The 24,025-nt window shown below is 36.2% G+C and overlaps 1 protein-coding gene across 2 annotated transcripts in view; it reads left to right on the forward strand.

Moving 5' to 3' along the window:
• The window catches only part of pdgfd (platelet derived growth factor d), a 50,432-nt gene extending 30,746 nt beyond the window's left edge, over positions 1-19,686 (forward strand). The window contains exons 2-7 of one of the 2 annotated variants that reach the window (XM_088922492.1): positions 986-1,190; positions 2,686-2,866; positions 7,042-7,101; positions 8,852-9,053; positions 11,389-11,603; positions 14,767-19,686. In XM_088922492.1, coding sequence (XP_088778618.1) covers positions 986-1,190; positions 2,686-2,866; positions 7,042-7,101; positions 8,852-9,053; positions 11,389-11,603; positions 14,767-14,898 — 995 coding nt within the window. In that variant the 3' untranslated portion in view covers positions 14,899-19,686. The remainder of the gene's footprint in view (positions 1-985; positions 1,191-2,685; positions 2,867-7,041; positions 7,102-8,851; positions 9,054-11,388; positions 11,604-14,766) is intronic. The other variant, XM_088922493.1, reaches the window with a different exon arrangement.
• The last annotated feature ends 4,339 nt before the right edge of the window (positions 19,687-24,025 follow it).

Below are 24,025 nucleotides of genomic sequence, written 5' to 3' on the forward strand. Positions count from 1 at the left end.
ATAGATTACGACTGGATTTTAAATCATATTCACTTCATATCCAGAGTTAGTAATGCTGGGAAACAATGGTAAGCGATAAAAGCTTTTGGCTAACTCTGTTTTAAAGAGTACAGAGAAATATTGTAAGAAACATGCTTCTTTTGATGGAAAATGTCAAATATTTCTTGAAAATACCTCTGTAAATATTCACCTTTCCTCTAAGAAAGAAATATGTGGGGTTTGATATATACCTCTTATAATTATCTGGACATAAATTAATCTTATATGCAATAGGATAAACTCACCAAATTATCCGCATATACCGTTATTGCATGTACTGTGACCTGGCATTCAAAACTGGTTTTCTTTGGGTGTTCTATTTTCTATGCAACTTGTCCCCATTTATTATTTAATATGATCAGACTTAGACAATATTTTCTTAAACGTTTGAATAACAATTTATTGCATGACCACTGGGCAGTAAGCTGGCGCAGTGCTCAGCATTGCTGCCTCGCAGCACTGAGGCCCTGGGTTAATTTCCTGGGGTGCTATCTGCTTGGAGTTTTTTACTACTGTATATGTTCTCCCCGTGTTTGCGTGGGTTTCCTCCAGGTGCTCTGGTTTCATCCCACAGTCCAAAGATATTCTGGGAGGTATTACATCTGTACAAGTGCTGTGTGTCCCCTGCAGTGGACTGGCGTCCCATTCAGGGTGTATCTTGACTTGCACCCATTGTTTGCCGGGATAGGCTCCGGCTCCCCATAACCCTGTTTTAGATAAAGTGGTTATAGGTGCGTGACCATTTTAGGTTCTATTCTGTTTTAGTGATTTAGTTTTCGGACACATTTTGGATTATATTATGTATTGAAATATGAATAATTACGTTGTTTTTCTGTGCTTTAGACTGACTATCCTTATTGTTTTAATGTACAGTTTCTTCATCTATTCTTCTGTTTTGTTCCAACGATTAAACATACTAACTTATACAAGTTGTGACCACTAACAGACAGCAATCACCTCACAGACTTGTACCGGAAAGAAGAAACCATCCTGGTGTCCGAGAATGGCCACATTCAGAGTCCGCGCTACCCTAACAGCTATCCAAGAAACCTTCTGTTGACCTGGAAAATCCTTTCTCCGGAAAACACTCGGATACTACTGGACTTTGACAGACATTTTGGCCTGGAAGAACCAGAAAATGACATCTGTAGGTAAGTGATGCTGGTTATAAATACATTTTGAGTACGTTGAAAACGTAGGAAAAATTTAGTTTCCTAATAATTCTTGGCTATATCCTGGTGCATTATGAGGTACTGAGTAGTACCCAGAATGCATACTTTTCTTTCAGTTAAAAAATATGTACAGTAACTATAAAGGGCACATACTGTAAGTGCCACAGTCACTACAGGCACTTTTTGTAACACATCAGCTGAATGGAATTGCTCAAGCAATGGTACAAAATTGGTCAAGGGCCACCAAGTTGAGAGGGTTTAGGTTATACAGTCATATGTTGGCTGCACAACTGTGATCTATGTGGCTTCTTTGGTGCCTTTCATCTTTGAAAATGTCACTGATGGTCTTCCGTGTTAAGGAGAGAGAATAGCTCTGCTTTTGTTTCTGTGTGTCATTTGATGAGTGTGAAATAAGATGAGTGATTTCACAATTCACATTTTGGAGGAAGGCGCACTGTCTTTATTCCTCCTCTTCCGGTAGAAGGATTATTGTTGCATGGAGTGTTGATTGACATTTGCAGTTTGCGAATTAGGGAAGGAATGTAGACAGAATTAACAGGGAAATCCTTTTTTTTAGAAAAACACTGGAATGTATTCTCTCCAGCTAATAACTATGAATCTTAAACCATTTATATTAAATAGAGAGGAAAAAAGTCCATATCCTTAAAATGCACTTTGTAACTATTTGTTCCAATTAATAAAAACTGTAAAAATGGTGTGTGTCTCTATAGAACCAGTTAAAGTGGAGATCCTTTGGTTGACTGCAATTTTTTTATCTGTCCCTCTCAGTAAAGAAAGGTACTGTACACAATGAAGAATATGTCAAAATGTGAGGTTAGATGTTCACAGGATTTGAATCTGTTTATTTGGCTCATAACATACTGAGTTTGTTCTGTGTACTTAACAGTTTTGAACTTCTGTAACAGTATCAATTTAACAACCCAATATCATGACTTGAAACAACTAGGATATGATGTAGAGGGTGTGACTGCATTTTGGAATTAACTAGAGTGATGTCTTTGGTAATATCAATCTCAGCTTTTTATCTTGTATACAAAGTATTTGCCTGTTCTGGGAAATGGCTGATATAAAGGCAAAACAATAAGTTAGCCATTGCCACAGCCCTTTATTCAAGCACTTCCTTTCTACATTCTGTACTAAAGCCTTGTGAGACCTCTACTGTGTCCATGGGAACCAGTTTAAGATGCAAAAAAGAAAGGAACTAAGCTGATAAACATTTTAGTCAGATATCTTCCCATTAAGGAAACACCAACTTGATTATTTACTGGAGTTAGGGTAGCAGTAAAAAAAAAAGCTTTTGTCTTTCAAGGAATTTCTTGCTGCGGTTTCTGGGTTTTGACACTCAGGGGCTTCATTTTTCTGAGTTGTTAAAAATAAATGCTTTCTTATTTAGGAATTAGTTGAAAAAACTCTTTATTATTAAAATGTTTTTTTTCTGCCCAATGCCTTGCAGATATGATTTTGTGGAAATTGAGGATTTATCAGAGACCAGCACAATTATACGGGGAAGATGGTGTGGACATAAGGAAACCCCTCCAAGGATAACTTCAAAAACAAATACAATTAAAATCACCTTTAAATCTGATGATTATTTTGTGGCCAAACCTGGATTCAAACTGTATTACTCTCTCATGGTAAGTGACAGCAATTGTGAATCCTTTTTCAGGTCTTTGAATTCAGTATAATCATTCAAAACATCTGAGCACAACAGGATTACTCTTGGATTCCCACCAGAAGTAGATACAGTAATTACTAATGGCTGATTATTCTCATGGCAGCTGGGTTAACCCTGCATTATTATTGCTCCCTTGAGGCCTGTCGTTATTTTAAAATATAAAGAAATCACTTTGTAAATACTGTACAATATTTAAATGCTTCAGTAGGATGTGCCAATCATTTGTTCAGGTAATGTTGTTTAATAAATCGCAGATAAAATGATGAGCACAGACTGAGCAAGTTCTGAAAAGGTGCAAAAACTAGATTATACCATATGTTAAGAAGAGAAAAGGTGGCCCAGAGAGCATTTGACAAATCACAAACATATTGTAGATTTGTTAAAACACCATTTTTAACACCAAAATGTCAGTTTTAGCATGGAGAGACACTTCACACAAAAGCAAAAACGCCAGTGTTGAGAAATCACAGCCTGTCAGAACTCAATTAGAGGATCAGAATTAGAAGACACTAAAGTCTGTTGCCACTGCTTCTGTCAGGTTGCAATGACCTGAGGTAACTACTCAGAATATATTCAGGTAGTTTTGTCTTTTGTTTGTGAGCGTCTGCAAGCTCACTAAATAATGATGCACCTTAAATATAAAATGATGATGTCATCAAGATCAAACTGACACACAGCAAACAGGACATAAGATATTTCTAAGATAAACCACAGTATGTGAGAGACATTCTGCGGTTCATTTACCCATTTTTTTCTCCGGAAGCCACAGACCCTTATGAAACTGCATTTTTTGAGAATGTAATTTATTCCACAAAACCTTTAGGTGTAACATGTAGAGATAGCAATGTAGCATGAATCATGCCAAATAATAGGGGCCTCAGGTCTTATCTGCTTGACAGTTGTTTAACTCCTCCAAAGCAACTGTTCAAAAGATAACAGCCCTGGAAAAATAACACATTTTTTTATTGATGTTTTACTTGTACTTATCCAGTTGTCACATGAATTCTTCTGCTTTTCAATTTTTAGACAATGTGTAAAATACCATGTGATAGACTCTTGCCTTACTAATTTTAAATATTTTTATCAGATTACATTTTGTACCGTGTTTGCTTCAGACAAATACAGTAAATGGAAAAATAGCCATGCCATGTTTTCTCGTGTTCTGTATAATACACTGAACAAATAACACCTGTTTTTATAGAACATTGTTTACCAATTGAAAAGTTTCTAGGGAAGAGCTCAGAAAACTGTGATTTTTTAACATTTCAGCCTCTGACAGTATCTGCTGACAGTTAGAAAAAAAGTTAGTTATACAGTACTTTTTTCCAGGTTCTTCATAGTCAATCTCTTTGGCTCTTAACTGAAATGTGGAACTGTATCATATAGAACTATATTGAAATAGCTATTTTATATGTATAACTTAACATACGCTTCAAAATCTTGAAGTCATGGATACTAATTTCAGACCAGAGCCATGAATAGACAGAATGGTATCCGGTACCTTTTCATGGTAGACTGTTGATTATGTTAAGTAGAATACTTTAAAATAAATGTGTGTAATGCAATGTGCCCTTTTGCTGTAAGTTCAAATCAAGATACAGTATATAAAATGCAGCAAAAAAGCCTAAGTGTGTAGGGTATGCCACAAGTATTGTTTTGTATTCTACAGTATGTTACTTTTCTACAAAGGGGAATTCTGGAATAGAATAGGAAAAGAACTGATTTTACAGATTTTCAGAAATTTCAAAAGAGATATAGGTAGATCTTCATCTTACCATAGCAGAAGTTTCACTGAATATTTGTAACCATGATGTACCTCTATGTGGACTCTATTGATGTGTGCATTTAACCTTTTTCAATTGAATTTGTGATTCAGGTTTATCAGCTCTCAGAAATTGAATTCCTCTATTATGTGTAATTGTGTTTTACAGGCAACCTCTTTTCCTGGGCTTTGTGATTTAGAGATATGGATCAGAGGTTTCCTTTAGGCGTTGCTTAGTTGGTGCAGGGACTTTCCAAAACTAGTGACTGAAAAGTGTTCATCCCTCTAAATTAATTTACAAGAAAATTACTCAACAGTGTGCTCATATCATAAGAAGAAGGCACCTACTAAAATCTTTTATTCTAGAAACCCCAGATGTCATGTTTCCAATTCAGGGCTGTAAATCACAATTTCAATTACTGTACTGTTGTCTTTGAAACACATACAGTATATTAACATTGTGATTGATTGATTGTACTTAATATGCAAACATTTACCTACAGTATGTTCCAACAAAACTGCAATGTGCAAACTATGGCTCTGTGGCTAAGGATCTGTGCCTGTGGCCGGAAGGTTGCCAGTTCAAATCCCGCAGCCAGCAGAGGAATCCTACTCCATTGGGCCCCTGAGTAAGGCCCTTAACCCCAACTGCTCCAGGGGCGCTGTACAATGGCTGACCCTGTGCTCTGACCCCAAGCTTCTCTCCTTGTCTGTGTGTCTGTGTCTCATGGAGGGCAAGCCGAAGTATGCGAAAAGATGAATTTCTAATGCAAGAAATTGTATATGGCTAATAAAGTGATCATATCTTAATGTTGTAGCTGCGTCAGCATGCGTAGGCTGCAAGTGGAACAAGTAATAGGTTTATTTTATGGTGAAAAGAGAAGAAAGAAAACACAATATACACTGAAGAAGGCTCCACGGCCGAAACATTGTGTTTTCTTTCTTCTCTTTTCAGCATGGAATAAACCTATTACTTGTTGTACTTAATGTTGCTTGCTTTATTGCTTTTAAAACACAAAGATTGATTTTGAGAGCTGTAGATCACAACCTTCTGAACACTGTAGTTTCTGATTGATTCTAAAAGAAATCCTCCTGGTTTGCGTTAAGGATCATTTTTCCTTAAAAAAAATAATATACCTCATAATATACCTCAGGTATATTATGAGGTTAATATACCTCATATTAACATAAAAGGAATCCAAGGTTTTGGTTTACTTTTTGTTGTGAAGAGCAAACTTTCATGAAAACTGTGTGGTCCAGTTTAAAAACTGAAGAAAGCAATTTTTGTGGGGAGAAAATAATACGCTATACACGAACGATCAAGATATCAGTGTAATTAAAGTCGACTATAAATAATGTCTGAGTCTTGGCAGAGAAACTTATGTTGATTCCAATTTTGATTGAACTAGATAATGTTACAGGTGTGCCCTGGAATTAGAAACACCCGTTTCTTCAAAACTATGCTTACTTTTTTCCCCAAAGCTTTGAACTGGTATACAGTTAATCTTGGATAAGTATATTGATTTTAAAAAATAATAGAATCTGCTTTCATTTTTCTTATACTGATAAAACATTTTATTAGAAATTCTAAAAATTGGAAAATGAAAAAAATGACAGTTTTTCAGACAAAATGCACTGATGATGATATAGTTTACAAGTAGTACTGAAGTCATGCATAGGTCAGGACATACTGTAGGACAGTTTTTAACTGGATATTGAAACAATGTGTAGTTATGGTCCTTTCTCTCCTATGAAATTTTACATGAACCTTCTGTGGCACAAAATTCCTATTTAATATTTTAAAAAAATAGTTGTCTAAACATGAAGTATATTACTTATACAAAGCATGAAAAGAAACATTAAAAAGCTATATACTATACAAGTACACACTGACATTCCAAACTTTGAAAATTAGTAGAAAAACAGTTCAAATTGATTTGTTGGTGTTATGGTATCTCAGAATTTATTTCTCCAGTAATGAAATGGAAAGGGTTTTTAATTTGTTTCATATAATGAATATTTTCTTAAATATTGGACATACAAGAAGGAATGGGCCTACAGTACATGGCTATAAGCAATACCAGCTTGTATTCAGATCGTGAGATTGCCCTTGTTCAAACCAGTGGCATACTGTATGGATTTCTCCTTTTTCAATTAACAAACAGAGCTGAATCTTTCAATTGAAAACTTGATATTGTCTTCAATAAACACAATCGTTAGTGCTGTATCGTTTCCTGTTATGAAGATTATTTAGTTGAATTTCATGAATGATATAAAAATTCATTACTGCAAGTTGTTTTTAAAGGCAACAGAGAAAGTCCATTCATACTGATATACCAGTTGTTCAGTGTGGATTATGATCTCTTTCTTAGGATGATGTCCAACCTGCAGCATCCGAAACAAATTGGGAAGCAGTCACGAACTCTGTCCCAGTAAGTATTTTGCTACATCAATGACAAATTAAATGACTGATATCAAGGTAAATGCACAATATGTAATATGCTCAAGTAGGTAGCTGTGTCAGCATGCATAGGCTGCAAAGGAAAGGGTAAAGATTTATTTCACGCTAAAAAGAAGAGACACAACTTTTTGGCTCCACAGCCGAAATGTTGTCTCTTTTCTTTTCAGCATGGAATAAACCTTTATGGTACATGTTCCGTGACGTTGTAATATATACAGAATGTTCACGTATTGCCCTTTTAAGAAGCATCATGTGTGTGCAGCATTCTGTAGAATTTGCTGGATTCACTAGTCACTCAGCTCCTCGGATTCCTTTTTTTCAGTTCTTAAAAGCTGTGAAAAGTAAGAATCTAAAATTGAGCATCTCAGAATAGACAGCAATTTATCCACCTTGAAACTAGCGTCATTCCATCCTCTTTAAATTGGGCTGTTATACAAAAGTGCTACCAAAATTAGGAACTGATAAAAAGCACTACTGAACCTAAAGTCAGTTCTTGCAACTCATGTACTGTAAATATGCTTCCTGATTAAAACAGGCTGCCTTAAGGCAATGCTTGTGTGTTAAGTTTTCAACAGAAATGTCTGCTGTTTGTAATGTTAATTTTGCAGTATTTAATGTGACGGTGACGTAAATTCTGTGATTTTTATTTATTAAAAAAAATTTAACTTTAAATGCCAACTATAGCAATTTATGTACTGTATAATGTGGGCATTTGATTTTCCACAATGGCTCTACCAGTAATAAATGAGTTCCAAGTGAGTACGGTGTCCTCCTATAATAACCTGTGGAGCATAGAGTTTGTATGCTACAGTTTTATGCTTATATTCTATCTATGGTCTACTCACGGTACTGACCATAGATTCTTTTATTATGCTTATTTGAAGTGATATGGCATTTATTAATTGTCAGACGTTGGTTTTAGTGGAATGTATTAGGAGCTGAAAAGCAGAACAGTGCTAAAATTGTGCCTGTTTGAATCATCTGCACATATTCAGTGCAGTTACTTTTACTCTCACTTCCATTTCTTAAAAAATAAGATCCTGATAAGTAATCTGAATAATACAATATAGTATAATACAGACAGATATATGTGACACAGCCTTATTATTACAATAATGTATTTGCTTTGCAGTTACGTTTATCCAGAGTTACTTTCAAGATACACAGTAATGCATAAAGTAAATATAAAAGAGAAACCATTCAAAAAAGACAGAAAAAAGTCATTTGTAAAAATACAAATGACAAAAAAACAGTGAGGCTGACACATGCTAGGAGTACCACACTTGTGCAGAGCTGAGTTGAAAATGTCTATCAAGTGGCAAACACGTAGGTAGGAGTCTTGATTGCAGTGTAGAAGGTATTGACTTTCAGTAGAGTGCTCAATTGATGGTGAAAGTTAACAAGATCACAGGTGCTGTCTAAACAGATAAGTCCCGAGGAGATGTCAGAAGGTGGTCAGGCACTGAGCAGTTCTGATTTCAGTGGGTAGTTAATCTCAACACTGTGGAGCCGGGAGGCGGGGGAGTAGAGAATAGGGGAGTAGCAAATTTAGCAAAGGAGCTGAAGCATAGAGATGAGGTAGAGATATCACATCACATGAAGACCTCTCAGAGCACTAAACAGTGACAGCTTTTCGTCCACCTATTGAACATAACCATACTTCACGGTATCCTCAAGACTGAAGGAGGATTAACACGCAGATCTGAATCTTGGCTTTCCAGGGACCATCTGTGTTTTCCTCATCAGTGACCGATTCCCCATTGTCGGCTGCAGCTTTGGACCAGACCATCGCTGCGTTCGACACAGTGGAGGAGCTGCTGAAGCACCTCAATCCCGACACGTGGCAGGAGGACCTGGAGAACCTTTACACCGACACTGGTCATTACCGAGCCCGGACCTTTCACCACGAGCGCAGGCACAAGAGTAAGAAATCACTTTATTAGCCCAGTACAATTTCTTGCATTATGAATTTGCCTTTTCGCATACCCCAGCCTGCTCTCCACAAGCTGAGACACAGACACACAGACAGGGAGACAGGGAAGCTTGGGGTCAGAGCGCAGGGTCAGCCATTGTACAGCGCCCCTGGAGCAGTTGGGGTTAAGGGCCTTGCTCAGGGGCCCAACGGAGTAGGATTCCTATGCCGGCCGCGGAATACGAACTGGCAACCTTCCAGCCACAGGCGCAGATCCTTAGCCACAGAGCCACCACTCCGCCCCATCAGTCCACCCCAATTGACAGTCGCGCTGGGGGAGGGGGGCCCCGTCCAACCCCGCAGGCGCAGGTGCCGGAGCGACGGGCCACCTTCCCCCCAGGCCCTTCCAAGCTGACCCAGAGCCAGTCGTAGCGCAACCACCGCTGAGGAAATGCGCCCTCTTGAACTCTCTAAACTTTCTTAGGGCTCTAAGAGCCCTTTGACAAATTTACCCTGGCTAAGGCATGTCAAAACCTCAGTCTTGCCTGCTAATTCAAAGCCGTAATGGCAGCTTTCCATGTGGTAGGTGCAGGAACCGTTTGGCAAACAGAAAGCTGTCATCAGGTTACATATTTGGATTCGGCAAATAACAGACAGGATGAAGCTGCAATTTAATCCTGGCTTTAGCATAATCATACCTTAAGTGCTGCTCTCCCACATTACGTTAGCAGTGCATAGAAAACTCATGTCTTGCACTTACGCATGCATTATGAAACAGAATATGGTGTGCCTTTTCAAGAAGACGACTCAGTGGTATTCAGATCACTAATATGGTTTCTACAAATGAAATGTGTTGTCCTTGGATAAAACACTTGAGAAATAAAAGCAGCATTTGCCATGACAGTAGCAATTCAGAAGAGTTGTGTGCTGGAGAAGGGAATTCCATTTCCATCACAGGTCAATGCCAACTTATCTCAGGATGGTGGGACTCCAAGTTCTTCAAATTTTATAAGAAACTGGAAAGTAAAACTATAATCTAAAAAAGTATACATTTAAGTTTGATTTTTGAGTCACAGCACTGATGTTTTGAGTAATCATGTGTAAGGTACAGTGTGCTTGCAGCTAATTGTACCAGCCTCCTCTTTCTTAAGAATGTAATCTTACATTCAACGTCATGGCCTTGCAGTCTTCTTCCAGCATTAGAATTTCGCAAATAAACAATTTAAAAGGCTTTAAAAAGTCCCCAGAACTGGTATGATGGAGTAGCTACCATGTTTCTTAATGCAGAATGTACTGTACTCTGGTCTCTTAATTGGAAATTCAACCTGACCAGCCAGGCAGAAATGTTACTGTAGTCAGCATTTACTTTTATATTCATTAAAGAAAAAAAAATCAATGTTAAGCAAGATAAATTAATATGCCTGCTCTTCAGTAATTTGGAATTTGGAGGATGTGAATGACACAGACATAAAAAAACAGTAGCTGTAGTGATCGCAATGCTATGCATAATCTAGGTAGGAAGGGATTAAGAAATGCATTGATGTTTTTAATAGGTTTTGAACTTCCACGATGATTGGAAAAAAGAATTTCAAATAAACAGTTAAAACTCTTTATTTAGTGGTTAATAGCAACCACTTTAAATATAAATGTTTATGGAAGCATTCTCTGTCTGTAACTGATTTTTAAAAAAAAGTGCTTTTTGGCAAGCTTCTCAAGCTGAGACAATTTGCAATGTGGCATACTTGACATTTCATGCCCCAGCATAGAACAGCCATGACCTCTCACTTGTCCATATCAATTGTAGTCGGCCTCACTTAGCAGGAAATGAGCTCTACCTTTTGTATGTTTTCCCTCCTGTTCTGTGCCCACCCCTCCTGTTAGACTTTCCTCCAGGAATGGAGGACATTCATACTCCAGAGAGGTATGATCATTCTTTGGGGAGGAGGGGGGGGGATGGGGGGCCCTACAGTATGTACTTTAACATGACTGAAAAGCACACACAGACAGCTGTAACCTTCAGAATTTACCACGATTAACTCAGACCTGGTTGTTCAACTTCCATTTTTTTGTTTTTCAGGACATGTAGGAGGCCACCGCTAAATTAAACCATACTTTAGAGGTGGCACAACAAATTAGTCTCCTTTTTTTTCTTTCAGCATTATAAAACAGTACTTTAATTACAGTATATCCCTTGTAAGATACAACTGAAAGATACAGTCCAGAAGTTGGCAATGAATTATTAGTAGCAGAATCGCGGTTTGTTTTTGAACTTTCTGGAAGGATCTAACCCCTGTGCATTGCACTTGATTTTTGTCATGTTTATTTTGGGACTTTCTTCTTTTCCAGTTGACCTGGACAGGCTGAATGAGGACGTAAAACGATACAGCTGCACACCTAGGAACTATTCGGTCAATCTGAGGGAAGAGCTGAAGGCAACCAATGCGGTTTTCTTTCCCCGGTGTCTCCTCGTTCAGCGGTGTGGGGGAAACTGTGCCTGTGGTACGGAAAACTGGCGTTCCTGCACCTGCTCGCCTGGCAAAACTAGTGAGAAGCTTTATGAGGTACTGTGATATTCAGTAACTTTCACAGCTTAACACAGGGGTGACGTGATAGAGTTCTGGGGTGGATCATGTCAATAAATTGTTTGAATAATGGCAAAAGGGCTGGGATCAGAGCTGTCTTTCCAAATCAAGCATCATAGAAGCAGATGCCAAACTGGATCCACCCTGTTAATGAAAAGCATGTCACAATAGTTCAGGCAAACTGTTTTACAGCCTGTTCAGCCCTCCTTATTCAATGCCATGCTACATTGAAGAATAAAGGAAAAGAAGCATTATTCTGGTCTTACTCTACATTCAGCCTCATTCGAGGTCTGTTGCTTATCAGTCACTGCACTCGCAGTGTGCTGCTTTCTCATCATTTTGCGCTCTTCGGTTTATTTTTCCAAGTATCTGCATGATCATAATCCTTAACTAAGGCGACAAAAAAGAGTTGCTGCATCCAAAGTTAATGTGAAGCTGAAAGCAATTATTTGTTTTACATTTTCTGACTTTCAAAAATGACACATCGCCATTGCACTGAACAAACCAGACAAACCCTTTGAAGATTAGAGTCACGAGTCAGTGAGAAAAAGCAGTCCAATTTCCATTTTGTTCAAACATTGCTTCCTGTCTTGTCTGGGAATGTGTCTGCCAATTCATTTTCCTTCTCTTATCAGTATTGCACATATAGCTTGTTCATGTTTCTTATTATAAAACACAGGGAAAACCCCCTAGCTGTCCTGCAGTTTAACTATAATATTATCTCAGAATTCCTAAACTACTATACGCCACATTAAAATCAGGCTCTGCTACCTAGTTTTTCTAGAATATTTTTGGCCTGAAAATAAGCTAGTTCTTTTATCATGCTAGCTAGCATTTAGATTCCATTTCTGAAATAATCACTCAGTGGTTTTAAAGTATCTCCAAACAGCAACCGAATCTCTCTGTGAATTTGCTGTTCAACAGCATACTGCAACCTGACCTTATGCTGTAGCCAAGAAATTATCCTACAGGCATTAATCGCAAAATGGAAAACAATAAATGATGAAATGCTGCATATCTGTACCTGCCACTATGCTTAAATGAACATGAACTCAGCGGCATGACGTATCTAGAATTTCTCAGGAAAAGTTTCTGCAAATTAAAGTTGCATCATAGTAGTTTAATATTCATAACTAATAAAATCACTAAATAATTCTTAAAATGAAAATTCCAATTAAAATCACTTATTCAAGTTAATGTCAAAGTAGTCTAGACACATTTTGTTCTTGTTGGTCTTTCCTTTCAAACACCTACAGTACCTGTGTTTATTGTTCTTCTCTTGAAAAAATCAGTTTTTGTATGACAGATACTGTATACAGTGATTTAGAAAGAGACACAAGACATCAGCACTTAAATTCTACACTTAAAGAACTACAGTTTATTCACATGAATATGTCTATAAAATGACAATGTAAGCTTGTTAATGATAAAGTAATACATCGGTTGCATCAGTATTAAACATTTAACTCCAAGTAAATACCTCCATTTAGAGTATGTTTCTTCAGGTGCCAAAGTCAGTTTATTCAGCCAACATGTCTATTAGTATTGAGCAGATCTGCTAGAAAACAAAGGAATAATAACTTGCTGACATGCAAGCTACTCTGATAGTAGCTTCTTAGTTCTGAAGTATATGCTTCAGTTGGCAGCAGTGTCTGCTCAATAGATCCAGCAATGCCTACACAAACATGTGCCAGAAAATACTCTTTAATTTTCTGATACGTGTCAATCAACATCCAATTTTACCTTACAGTAATCACAAATATCAATAAAAAAGTCAAATCCTAACTACAGATGTTACATATTAACATGATAGTGTACTAAAGGAAGTTGAATTGGTTTGAATTTAGAAATAACTAAATGTTTATGGACACCATATATTAGACATCATTTCTGCATGAAATAACTCTATTGTGTGTGTCTCTATATGCACTCCATAAGAAGAGTTATTGTATTTCACGTCACGAATCAAGTAAAGTTTAATGATGTAGGCATCAGTCTAGTGCCTTCTTATTTTCTTACAGTATTACATCCTTATAAATTAATGTGAAAAAATAATTTAATCTTCCCTTCCTGTATCGTTGCAATTGCAGCAACTTCAGATGCTATAATGCATGAAGCTGTGGAGAAAATTTAATTAAGAAACAAATAAAAACAAAACCCTCAGATCATTAGTGTTTGATTTTGCTAATCCTGGGAACTGAAAAGAACACTGAAGCTTGAATGGCAATTAATTGAGTCAACTAGCATGTTGCTTTTCATCCCATTTGCTAAATAAAATCTGAATGTGGGGAGGGTGATACCTGATAAGTAAAATAAAAAGACCTAAAATTATTTGCTTTTCACTCTTAGTGACTTATATAGTGTAGTTTAAGATAGTTAAATATGTTTTTTTTAAATTCCAACTTGCTCCTTGTGTATCTATACTTTTCCCTTGTAGCCTTTGCTGTATAATGTAACAGACCTCCTAATAACTTCAATAGAAAATGTAGTTGTTTCATTTTTAAATACATGTGCATAATATAGTAAAACGCAAAATACAATAATCTAAATTTACTAGAAAGTAATGAGATTTTATTTCCATGAGCGAGGTTGCTGGATTCACCAGTTATGTGATTGAAAACAAAATGCTGTAACACAGGACTAAAACATTAGCAATAGAATAAATTAAACATGATTCTGGACAATGGCTACATTGGGTCATAATCTAGCAATGGATAGTAGAATGTTTTACTTAAGGAATAGTAAAAGCCATTTCACACATTTTGTCTAACATTGGTATATTACCAATTATTTGGCAGTGACTGCTTCTGAAACTCTGTACTCTTGCTGCCCAGTATATTTTGAAACATGTCACGAAGAAACAGCATTAGCATTTAGCAATGAACAATGTTCCTGATCCTCAAAAAGTATTACAGTTAATGGCATGGTTGAATCACAACTTCAGAAGTTTTATTTATTTTCTATACTTTTCTTTGTTAGTGTGTTTCACAACTGAACAGGGTTTAGGTTTCTTTTCAAAATGGTCTGTAAAAATATTTCACAACAGTTCACTCAAATGATGCTGTGATGAATAGATGAAAGGCTGTTGCAAATTGTGCATCCAGGAAAACAAAAATTGAGATTTTAACATTGCTTTTTCTAGGTGCTGAAATTTAGTCCTGAACCTGGATTCTTCAGAAGGAAAAGTCGAGGAAGGGGTATGGGCCTCGCGGAAATCTACCTGGAGCACCATGAGCGGTGTGACTGTGTTTGCCACTCACGGCCACCACGGTGAAGACAAATGTCAAAGAGACATGAGTATGGGACTTTTAATATACAGTAGTTTGGATCGCCATCTCCCACCCCCACCCCCGCCCCAGTGCAACTGTACTCCATCGCAAATGAATAAGCAGATTGCTGTGTCTGGGTTAAAGCTCTTGCTAACCTTGTGTCATCTGTCATCTCCACTAAATGTTATTTTGTCATATAAATATATTTTAAGCACCCTGGATGTGCAGGCTAAAAACAGTCTTCCAAAAAGTAATTCAAGGTCTGCAAAACTTAATGAAAGAAACAGTATTATTGACTTTATTTGCTTTTACTATCAGTGTGAAAAGAATAAAAGTGGTTTTTTTAAGGATGCGTCAGAAGTTTATGATCTAGGGAGGACGGTGGTGAAACCACAAGTTTTCCACAGGCATCCACAGGTATGTCTGCATCACCATGCTTTGCTAATAGCTAGTCCAAACGTAACGGTGTTTCAGAGGTGATTGGCCTGTTTTGCAAAGGAAGGATCCTTCATTTATAACCTCAGAGTGCCACTGTGGTGATGAAATTGTTTCCGTATTCAAGTATAGCCGCGGACTGTCCTGTGCTCATCTTATTTCAGATGGGGTTGTGCAAACAATGAAAATCAAAACTTGCCAGATATAGCTCAATTAGTGTGATACCCATGTTTAATTATTTTTGATCAGTTTGATCAGTTCACTTTCTTTGTGAACAATGATTATGAAGTGGAATTATTTACTCAATTGGAATGTATTTCACTAAAGAGAACTCCAGACTGCAAAGAGACTATCATTAAGTTCTCCTACATTCTTACATTTAAGACATGATTATGTGACAATGTACTGTAATATCTACCCTTTCAGTGCCTTTTTTACAGTTAACATGAGCCACAATTATCTGCTACATTCTGCTGAAAAAGTATGAATAAATGCCCATTGGTGCTGTATATGTACAGTCATATGGCTTGAATTAATAAACTAGAACCAAGTCAATTTGTATTGGTTAATAAAAACTCCAGCAACAAAAGAATTTACAGGTAATTAATCAATGTTCCCCTATGAAAAAGCAGTGATATGCACTTTGACTCAATATTGGGTAATTAGTATTTAATTCATTCATATTGAGAGACCTGGGGACATACTTATCAAACCTTCTGCACTTACTGTAATTTAAATCTTTAGAATGCTTTGATTAAAGGTTTATAATATGCAAAATTAAACGCATGATTTTCATTTTTTGAAAAATGCCTTTATAAAACTGGCAATATGTGTATACCTTCTCGGAGAAAGAGAAATTGCAATTGATTCTCAGTCAAATCTAGCTGCTGTGCAGGCATTGTATTGCTTATGCAGATTTTAAGTAAAAGAAATTGCCAATATCTAACTGTCAGTCATATTTTCTGCTTAATATTGTATATCTTAACATTTAAGAGACCTGAAAAAAGTTAGTAAGTACAATTGTGTGCTTTTTCAGAAATCTGACTATTGAGAGACAAATTTACAAAAATAATTTAGAGGCTAAAATATTTTTTTGTATTTGATTTTGTTCATTACTGAAATGCAAGACATGTTCCAAATTCTACCCTGAACAAGGAAATAAGAAGAGGCTGTTGACTTTGGCTAACCAAAGTGTCAATTTTTATAATTTTGTAGACACATCATACCAACTTCTGCTAGGACTGATGTTATACAGAGCATGATAAACATGCATTTTATACAGTTCCACAATCAATATGAAAGAAAAGAAAATCCGTCAGTCTGGGTGGGTTGCAATATCAGTACAAACATAGTAAAGCAACAGAAATTGAACAGTGAATAGAGCAATTTTCAGTCCTTTAAAACCCACAGAAAAACCCTCTAGTGTTCTTTCAACCACTTCAGAAGAAGAGAACTGACAATTGCTGCCTTTTTAAACTTGCAGCATCAACATACCATCTAAAATAGATGAGCCTGTGAATGGACAAAGTGGTGCTTTAGTGAACAAATCCCTATTGTCACCATGCACTTCACATACCGGATGTCCTTAACTGTCTGTAGTTCTGACCTTTCAAAAAGAAGGCACAGAAAGAGAAGCCTGTGGAATAGTGACACATCTACAGTATGTTGACAAGGGGGCAGTCTTTCAGAAACTTAAGAAAGCCTCAAGTCTTTGCTTTAGAGAACTTACTTTAGAGAAGCTAAAGTACAGTACTTAGTTTGTGATTTGAAACACAGCTGAAGAAGTGAAAAAATACTTGAAAGAAAAGTGTGTATTTTTTTTGTTATTCAACATACATTATGACATTTTCTTTCCATATTAAAAAAGCAATAAGCCTATCAATGCAAATGTGTATATATGTATATAGAGTTTCTTCCAGCTTTATGCTCTTCAGTTGCCTCAGATTCACTAAATCTTTCAAAGTGCCAGAATTATACCATCGTTTGTGTTTTCCTCACCCAAAACTGAAATGTGTGCCATAGGACTGTTTTTTGTCATTTAACAATTCCTAGAGCAGTAATTAAGTTGTTTTTTTATTACAAACAGGACTTTTCCAGTTTATTTTTGTCAACAGCTTTGTATATTAAACATTGCTATGTAAATATTTTATTACAAAACTATATATATAATGACTCTTCAATATTATAGCAACAAAAACAAAATGCAACTGGTCCTCATTATTTCTTGTCACTATGGAAATAGAAAATAGAAAGTGAAGGCTATCATGTTGCTTTTGTAACTGTACTCAGACAGCTTTTAAAATTCTCCCATCTGTATATGTGGAGTGACCTTAATTTCTTTCTTATGATGTAAATGATTACACAAAATGTCAAAGAAAATGGATTGTCTTTTGAGAGTTATAATAATCATTTTCTTTTCTTTGCTACAAGATCCTTGCTCTTTCCCATACAGCAGAAAGCAGAAATGATACGTGATTTACCTTTAATCAAGATGAGACTACTGTCATGCCTTATTTACTGGGGTATCTTCTAAGGTACTAAATACGTTTCATTTCCAGAAATTGTTGGCTTACAGTATGTGTTTACTTAAACACATGTAAACTGTGCATTGTCACAAAGTAAAATGTATAGTGGATTGTAAAGTCATCCTGCATGCAGTACAAATAAGGCACTTGTGTAGCTTCAGGTTACTGTGGACTAGCCTCATGCGTATAGTCCAGTGCTTCATTTGAGATCTGCTGATCTTGCACAATGAGCAATACAGCCTTCTCTTTGTACTGTAACTCCAAGATTTTGGAACACAGTGCCCAGACCCATTAGATACTATACACTGTGGCTGTGGACATGTTTAAAACTACTTTAAGAGCATTTACTGTACCCTATAGATTTCAATGTCTGATTTTGTTTTACTTTTGGCGCTATCTGATCTATATACTCTGTGATTTGTGTTACTTCTGTTTTTTATGCCTGTACTATTGTATAGTGCTTTGAATTCTTTGAAAAGCACTTATAAATAAAACCGATTATAAATAAAATTATTATATGATGCAAAGAATTGCATTCCAAGGCCCACACAAGTAATACACAGCTGCTTTAGATATCTAGTAATTTAATATTTCAAATCACAGCTTCCATGTGCATTTCAATTAGAGGACCACATTCTTCTGTGGCATATGTCATGCTTGGAATGGACACTGTGAGCTGGATCTCAGTACCCTTGGTGACAAACTCCTCCAAGAACAACAAATTTGTTGTAGATTGCATTTCAATTTCTGCCTTGAGAAAACAGTGCCTGATGATCACGATGCAGGATCCCAGACTGCAGAAAATAATTTGTTAAGTCATACTACATTCATCTAATGGAAGAGAAATAAAGTATAATAGCTTTGAAAGCTACTTGTAGCATATCAGCAGTACATTTTTAATACATTGGGGTGAAACATCGGAGCATGATAAGGGCAACTGGAAATTAGATGTTTAAGAAACAAGTGCTGCCTTTTCCTCACACCCATCCCAAAGGAATCTCCCACCCATTCAGCAGAAAACAATTCAGTACACTTTGATAATGAAATATTGGTTTTTGACTGGCTTTATTCATGTCATCTTTATACTTAACAAAAAGCGTAATTGTGTTGTCGAGGAATCGGTAGAGGATAATTCCATTCTGAAAAGTAAAACAAAGTCATTATGGCCAAGAAGCCTTGTTAAGGTGTGTTGAACAAGGATCTAAATTCCTCCACTTCTAAAATGGTTTTTCGTCTTTCACTTACTTTTCAATATGGAAGTAAATTGTACTTGTACCTTTATAAATTACAGTACATGGGGATGCAGCTGTTTTCTATAAAAAGTCTGTGTTCTTACTTTGCAATAAGCAGTAAGGTTTCTACACATCTCACACTTTCTCTTCTGTTTAAGTACACTTTTCAGTTAGAAAAGCTGAAACTCCACACAGGAATACACAACTTTTACACCTATGGCCAATAATGGTTTTAAACTCTTAATCGAATCACTATGATGCTTCACCTACCTAATTCAAATGTGTTCCGGAAAACAAAATGCGTCAATAAATAATTTATTTTGAACCTCATGTTTTATTAAACCTATCAGCTGTTTGTGTTCATGAATAAAATATTATGCATGCTTATATATTAAAACATAGGAGGTTTAATTGTAAAATATAGACATTACATGATGGACTTCTTTGACATCTCATATATACAGTATACTGTCATGCAGCTTCAAAATGTGTAGACTTATTTGTAATTAGAATCCTTTGTTGTGACAGAATGTAAAGATTGCTTTTGAAAGGGAATAAGAAATATTTTGTTACAAAAATTCAATAAAAGTAGTATATCTTATATATCTCTGGATTGTAGATTTTTTGCATCTATTTTGTGTACTGACTGTTTTTCCTTGTTTTAGCAAAAAAAAGTGATAAAACTGTAGGAAATGACAACTAGAGCTCATTGATGTCTTTTCATATCTCTTGTTGGTTTAAAACAAACTTACTATTTCTCACTAACTTGTACAAAAGTGTTTTCTTTTATCACAGAATAACCGACTGGTATGATAATCATAGAAGATTATGGTGAAATAACACTGCAGATGTTTGCCAATCAAGTGTGGGAAAATGTTTAGATTTCAGATTTTCACTGTTGAGAAGCAGATGTTGAGGTCTCCCGTAAACACTGAACTGCCAGCATGCGAAGACAACTGTATTTTGGTTGTGGTATTGCCCTTTGGGTTCTTTTATAACTAAGACTGCAAAATTTACTCTTTCCAATACACATTGATGCATTTTGCAAATGGTAAATGTTAAAAGCAATGTCTTTATTTACTGAACCATTTATGTCATACTTTACATCGCATTTTCCATTTTTGATTGGGTTTCTTCCATTAATTCAAGATCAATGAATAATGCTCATTTAATTGCTTTTAATAAGATTATGCATTGTGGAATGTTAATGTTCTTCAGTTTGCATTCTGATTTCTATGCCCATCCTAAATCTTTGACAACTACAGTTTTTGTATTAAATGAATCTGTTTTGGAAAAGAGGAGTTGTACAGTATAGGCAAAGAAAGAGAGGAAAAAGCAAACAATGGATGATGTGAGACTGGAAGAAACGTTTACTTCCTTTAATGTCATACCCAATATTGAGCTTTCCCAAATATGGTATGCTTATTCTGAATAAGGCATTGCTTTCTTTTTCTCGTACAATGAAATGAAATGGAACCACAAATGGAAAAAGGATTTTAAGTGGAGGATAGCTGAATTCTCTACCACTCACCAAAACTAGTTCTTCCCCAAATTGTACTGAAAGCAAGTCTTGAAGTATGGAAAGCCAAAAGCCTTCAAAACCACCCAGACAAGACTGAATATAAAATGCAGTATTTGTAATTCAGCCTCCATTTCTTATGCTTTTGCATTATTCTATTATAAGTAAATTCAGATGCATTAAAACCCATTGTCTGCCAGTGCACTTCCATGTAAAAAATATCCACAGCACTTCAGATTTACTTCAACTAGGTCAAGTTATTCAATGACCAGATGTGATTTTGCTAACCTTTACTATTTGGTGCTTTCAGTGTATTGTAAGTGTTAGATGAGAAACCGCTGGGAAATGATAAGCATGGTTGACTTTAATGGGGTGAATCAAATTGATTTTCTAAGCCATGTTTTGCTTAGATTACATAGTGAGGACACAATTTCATGTAGGTCATTGGAAGGAGGGATTTTGCCTTAGTAGCAGAAGAAGCGTGAGGTAAGTAAAAGGATTTCATGTTTATTTTAATCTATAGAAATATAAAACACCAAGTGCAAAGTGCTCATTTTTCATTTAAATTTCCAAATACCCTATAACTCATGTATACAGACTCACACTGAAATCTGCGGAATTGTCTTTGCATAACCTTGTTTGTGTTTGGTTTTGGTTTATTTAAAAATAACTTTGCTTTCATATTATCCTTAAGAAAATTCTATCCATCACTATAGCAATTCTTAACCTAAAACCTTTAATATTTATATGTGAAGGCCAAGAAAAAATCTTGTAGGGGAGGTGGAAATTGCTGAGCTTATGTAATAAGCACTTGATTCAAATTTAAAATGATTTCACTGTGTCATTTAGTGGTTGGATTCTGTTTTAAAAATAAAACAAACATCGCCCAGTGCAGCCACAGGAATTTATGTCGGTGTACCAAGCATTCTGAAAACATGCATTTTTCCTGGGATATTGGTATGAAGCAGTTCTCCCTTCAGTCTGCACAAAATGAACAGAAATAAGCAGGTGCTACAAATACATGCCATTTAGGCCTATTGGAATCCATATTGGTGTCCTGTTGACATATACTGTACACTCCAGTATTGACGCACTTTATTTTAAACAAGTAGTTGCTTTTCTGTATAGAATCCCTTGTTTGCTTCTTTGTGTTTGGACCCATACTTGTCCTTCAATTAATACCCCAGGATCCCCTCTTATCCCCCTCTATCTTTCTTGTGTCTACTCATCTTTGACTTGGTTTGCCACTTCAGCTTTGACTACTGGAATTCTAGCTCCACTGCTCTCAGCTTTATGACTGCTTGCCCTCTGCAGGTCAGTGTTTAGCTTTGCAAACATGTACCGAAGGACTGCTGAAAGCACGTCAGCAAGGATAGTGATTAAAGTCTATTTTGACAAGTCAAATTCCTAAAGTTTATAAACACATATGTAGTTTTAGTGCAAAAAATGTAATGCTCTAGTGAGTCATTTCCTGATGATATGGATTTACGTACAGTAAACACAGCCCAGCAAGTGAATACGGAACCCAGGGTCTTCAGGACCAGACAATAGACAATATCATCCACTAAATTAGTGGGCACATTAATGTTAAACCAAATGCCGGTACAAAGAACACCCATCACGTAGAGTCTGAGAAGAAGCAGGGAGCAATTGGAAAGAATTTCTGAACTAAAGTCAGGAGAGACAAAGCTATGTAATGGGTAAGTTTAGCCAAATGGAAAACACTCTTAAGATTGCATAAAAACTTACACAACAGATGTGCAGGAAGGGAGTAGACTGTAATCTTATGCCCACATGTAACAACACTTGTCTGTTATTGCCACCATAAATACATCTATTAACTTTGAGCACACCACCAGAAAACACATCTTACCTTTGTCCTAAAGTTCATTGCAGCTTTACAAATTTGTGTTTCCATCCAGTTGTACTTATTTCCTGTTATTAACAACAGTATCAGAGGTTTAACTAATGGTGCTTAATAAAACTCAAATAGGCATTCAACATTTAGCTTAAAAATAAAAAAAACTATCACACAGTCCTGTGTGTTTCTTATACGGTTCAGCAATTATTATTAATTGTGAGTTCGAACTGCATTACTGCCTATGGTTCCTTCACAGTGTTATGCTGCTTAAACTGTTAGTTTTCAAAAGCCAGTTCTTCCTAAGCTTGATATCAGAGAGGCGCAAGTTTAATTCACCATGGGAACTCCATTACTACAGCCTAATCTCTGCCACTCAAGCAGGATCTCAGGTAAGAGTTAGAGACAAGCCAAAAGCATGAGTCATCAAGAGCAACTACAACAAGATCACTGGAAAGCTGCAGCTTCAACACAATTACCATCCATTTAAAAGATACAATAATGTGTAGCAAGTGGTTGGCAATTATCTTGCGTTCCTTCAGAGAGGCAATCTGTTCAGTTTGCAGTGGAATTACAGGGAGCCCTCCTTGCTTCTTTGTCTTGACACATACTGACTTTAACCCTCCAGATCTATCTGTAGGTTAATTCTAACATTGCACATTAACTATGTTACGCAGAACTAAATCACCTTAACAACAGCACCTAAGGACAAGCATAGGTACAGGAAATCACCATTTAAAGTGAAGCACTTGACAATATAGTCTTTATAATTACAGGAAACATTTAGTCTATGATTTCAAGCCATTTCTGAAACTTTTGATTCAAATCCAATTGCATTGACAGGTTAAATGCCACATGCAACTGATCTGATGTGACTCTATTTTCCAGAGAGCTCATGATGGCTAGGAGGAAAAATTATATATTTCTTTCAACTAAGAAATGCTGAATAATTGAAGAAGGTAATACAATTTCAATGAAAAGGGATAAGATTTTAACTGAGTAATTAAAAAAAAATTAAAATTTAATGCGAAGCACATTCATTTCTACATTATGCTGAACATCTTTTTTTTCACTCTGCTGTGTAGTGCACCTGGTGAGTTCACTTGGGAGAGTATTTCATGAAAGCTCCCAAATTCAGGCTTTGCTCACAAGGCACAAAGTTGCCCTAGCTTCATTATTGCCACAGCTTATAAAGAAGATTAAATTGTCAGAGTTCTGCGCATGCTTTGATGACTTTTTAGAAGAAGGTAATAAAAAATGGTTCCTGTTAAATCTTTAAAAAAAAATACTATAGAGAAAAAAAAGGTCAGGACCAACATTTTGAGATTGAGAGTCCACTGTCTGGTCTATTGTGATTCTTTGGTGTGCAAGTTCCTTATTAATAAAGAATATTTTACCAAACAGATTCCACAGAATCCAAGGTGTGGCATGATAGGTTGCATATATTAAGCTTAAAATGACTTCCACTGATGAGTAATGATGGACATCAAGTTGAAACTCCAGTCTCCAGCTGGTCCATCTTAACTCTCCTGCAGTCTTTAAGCATCACAAATTCTCAGATCA

This window comes from Atractosteus spatula, chromosome 7 (genome assembly GCF_055471065.1).
Source record: "Atractosteus spatula isolate fAtrSpa1 chromosome 7, fAtrSpa1.hap1, whole genome shotgun sequence".
NCBI lineage: Eukaryota > Metazoa > Chordata > Actinopteri > Semionotiformes > Lepisosteidae > Atractosteus > Atractosteus spatula.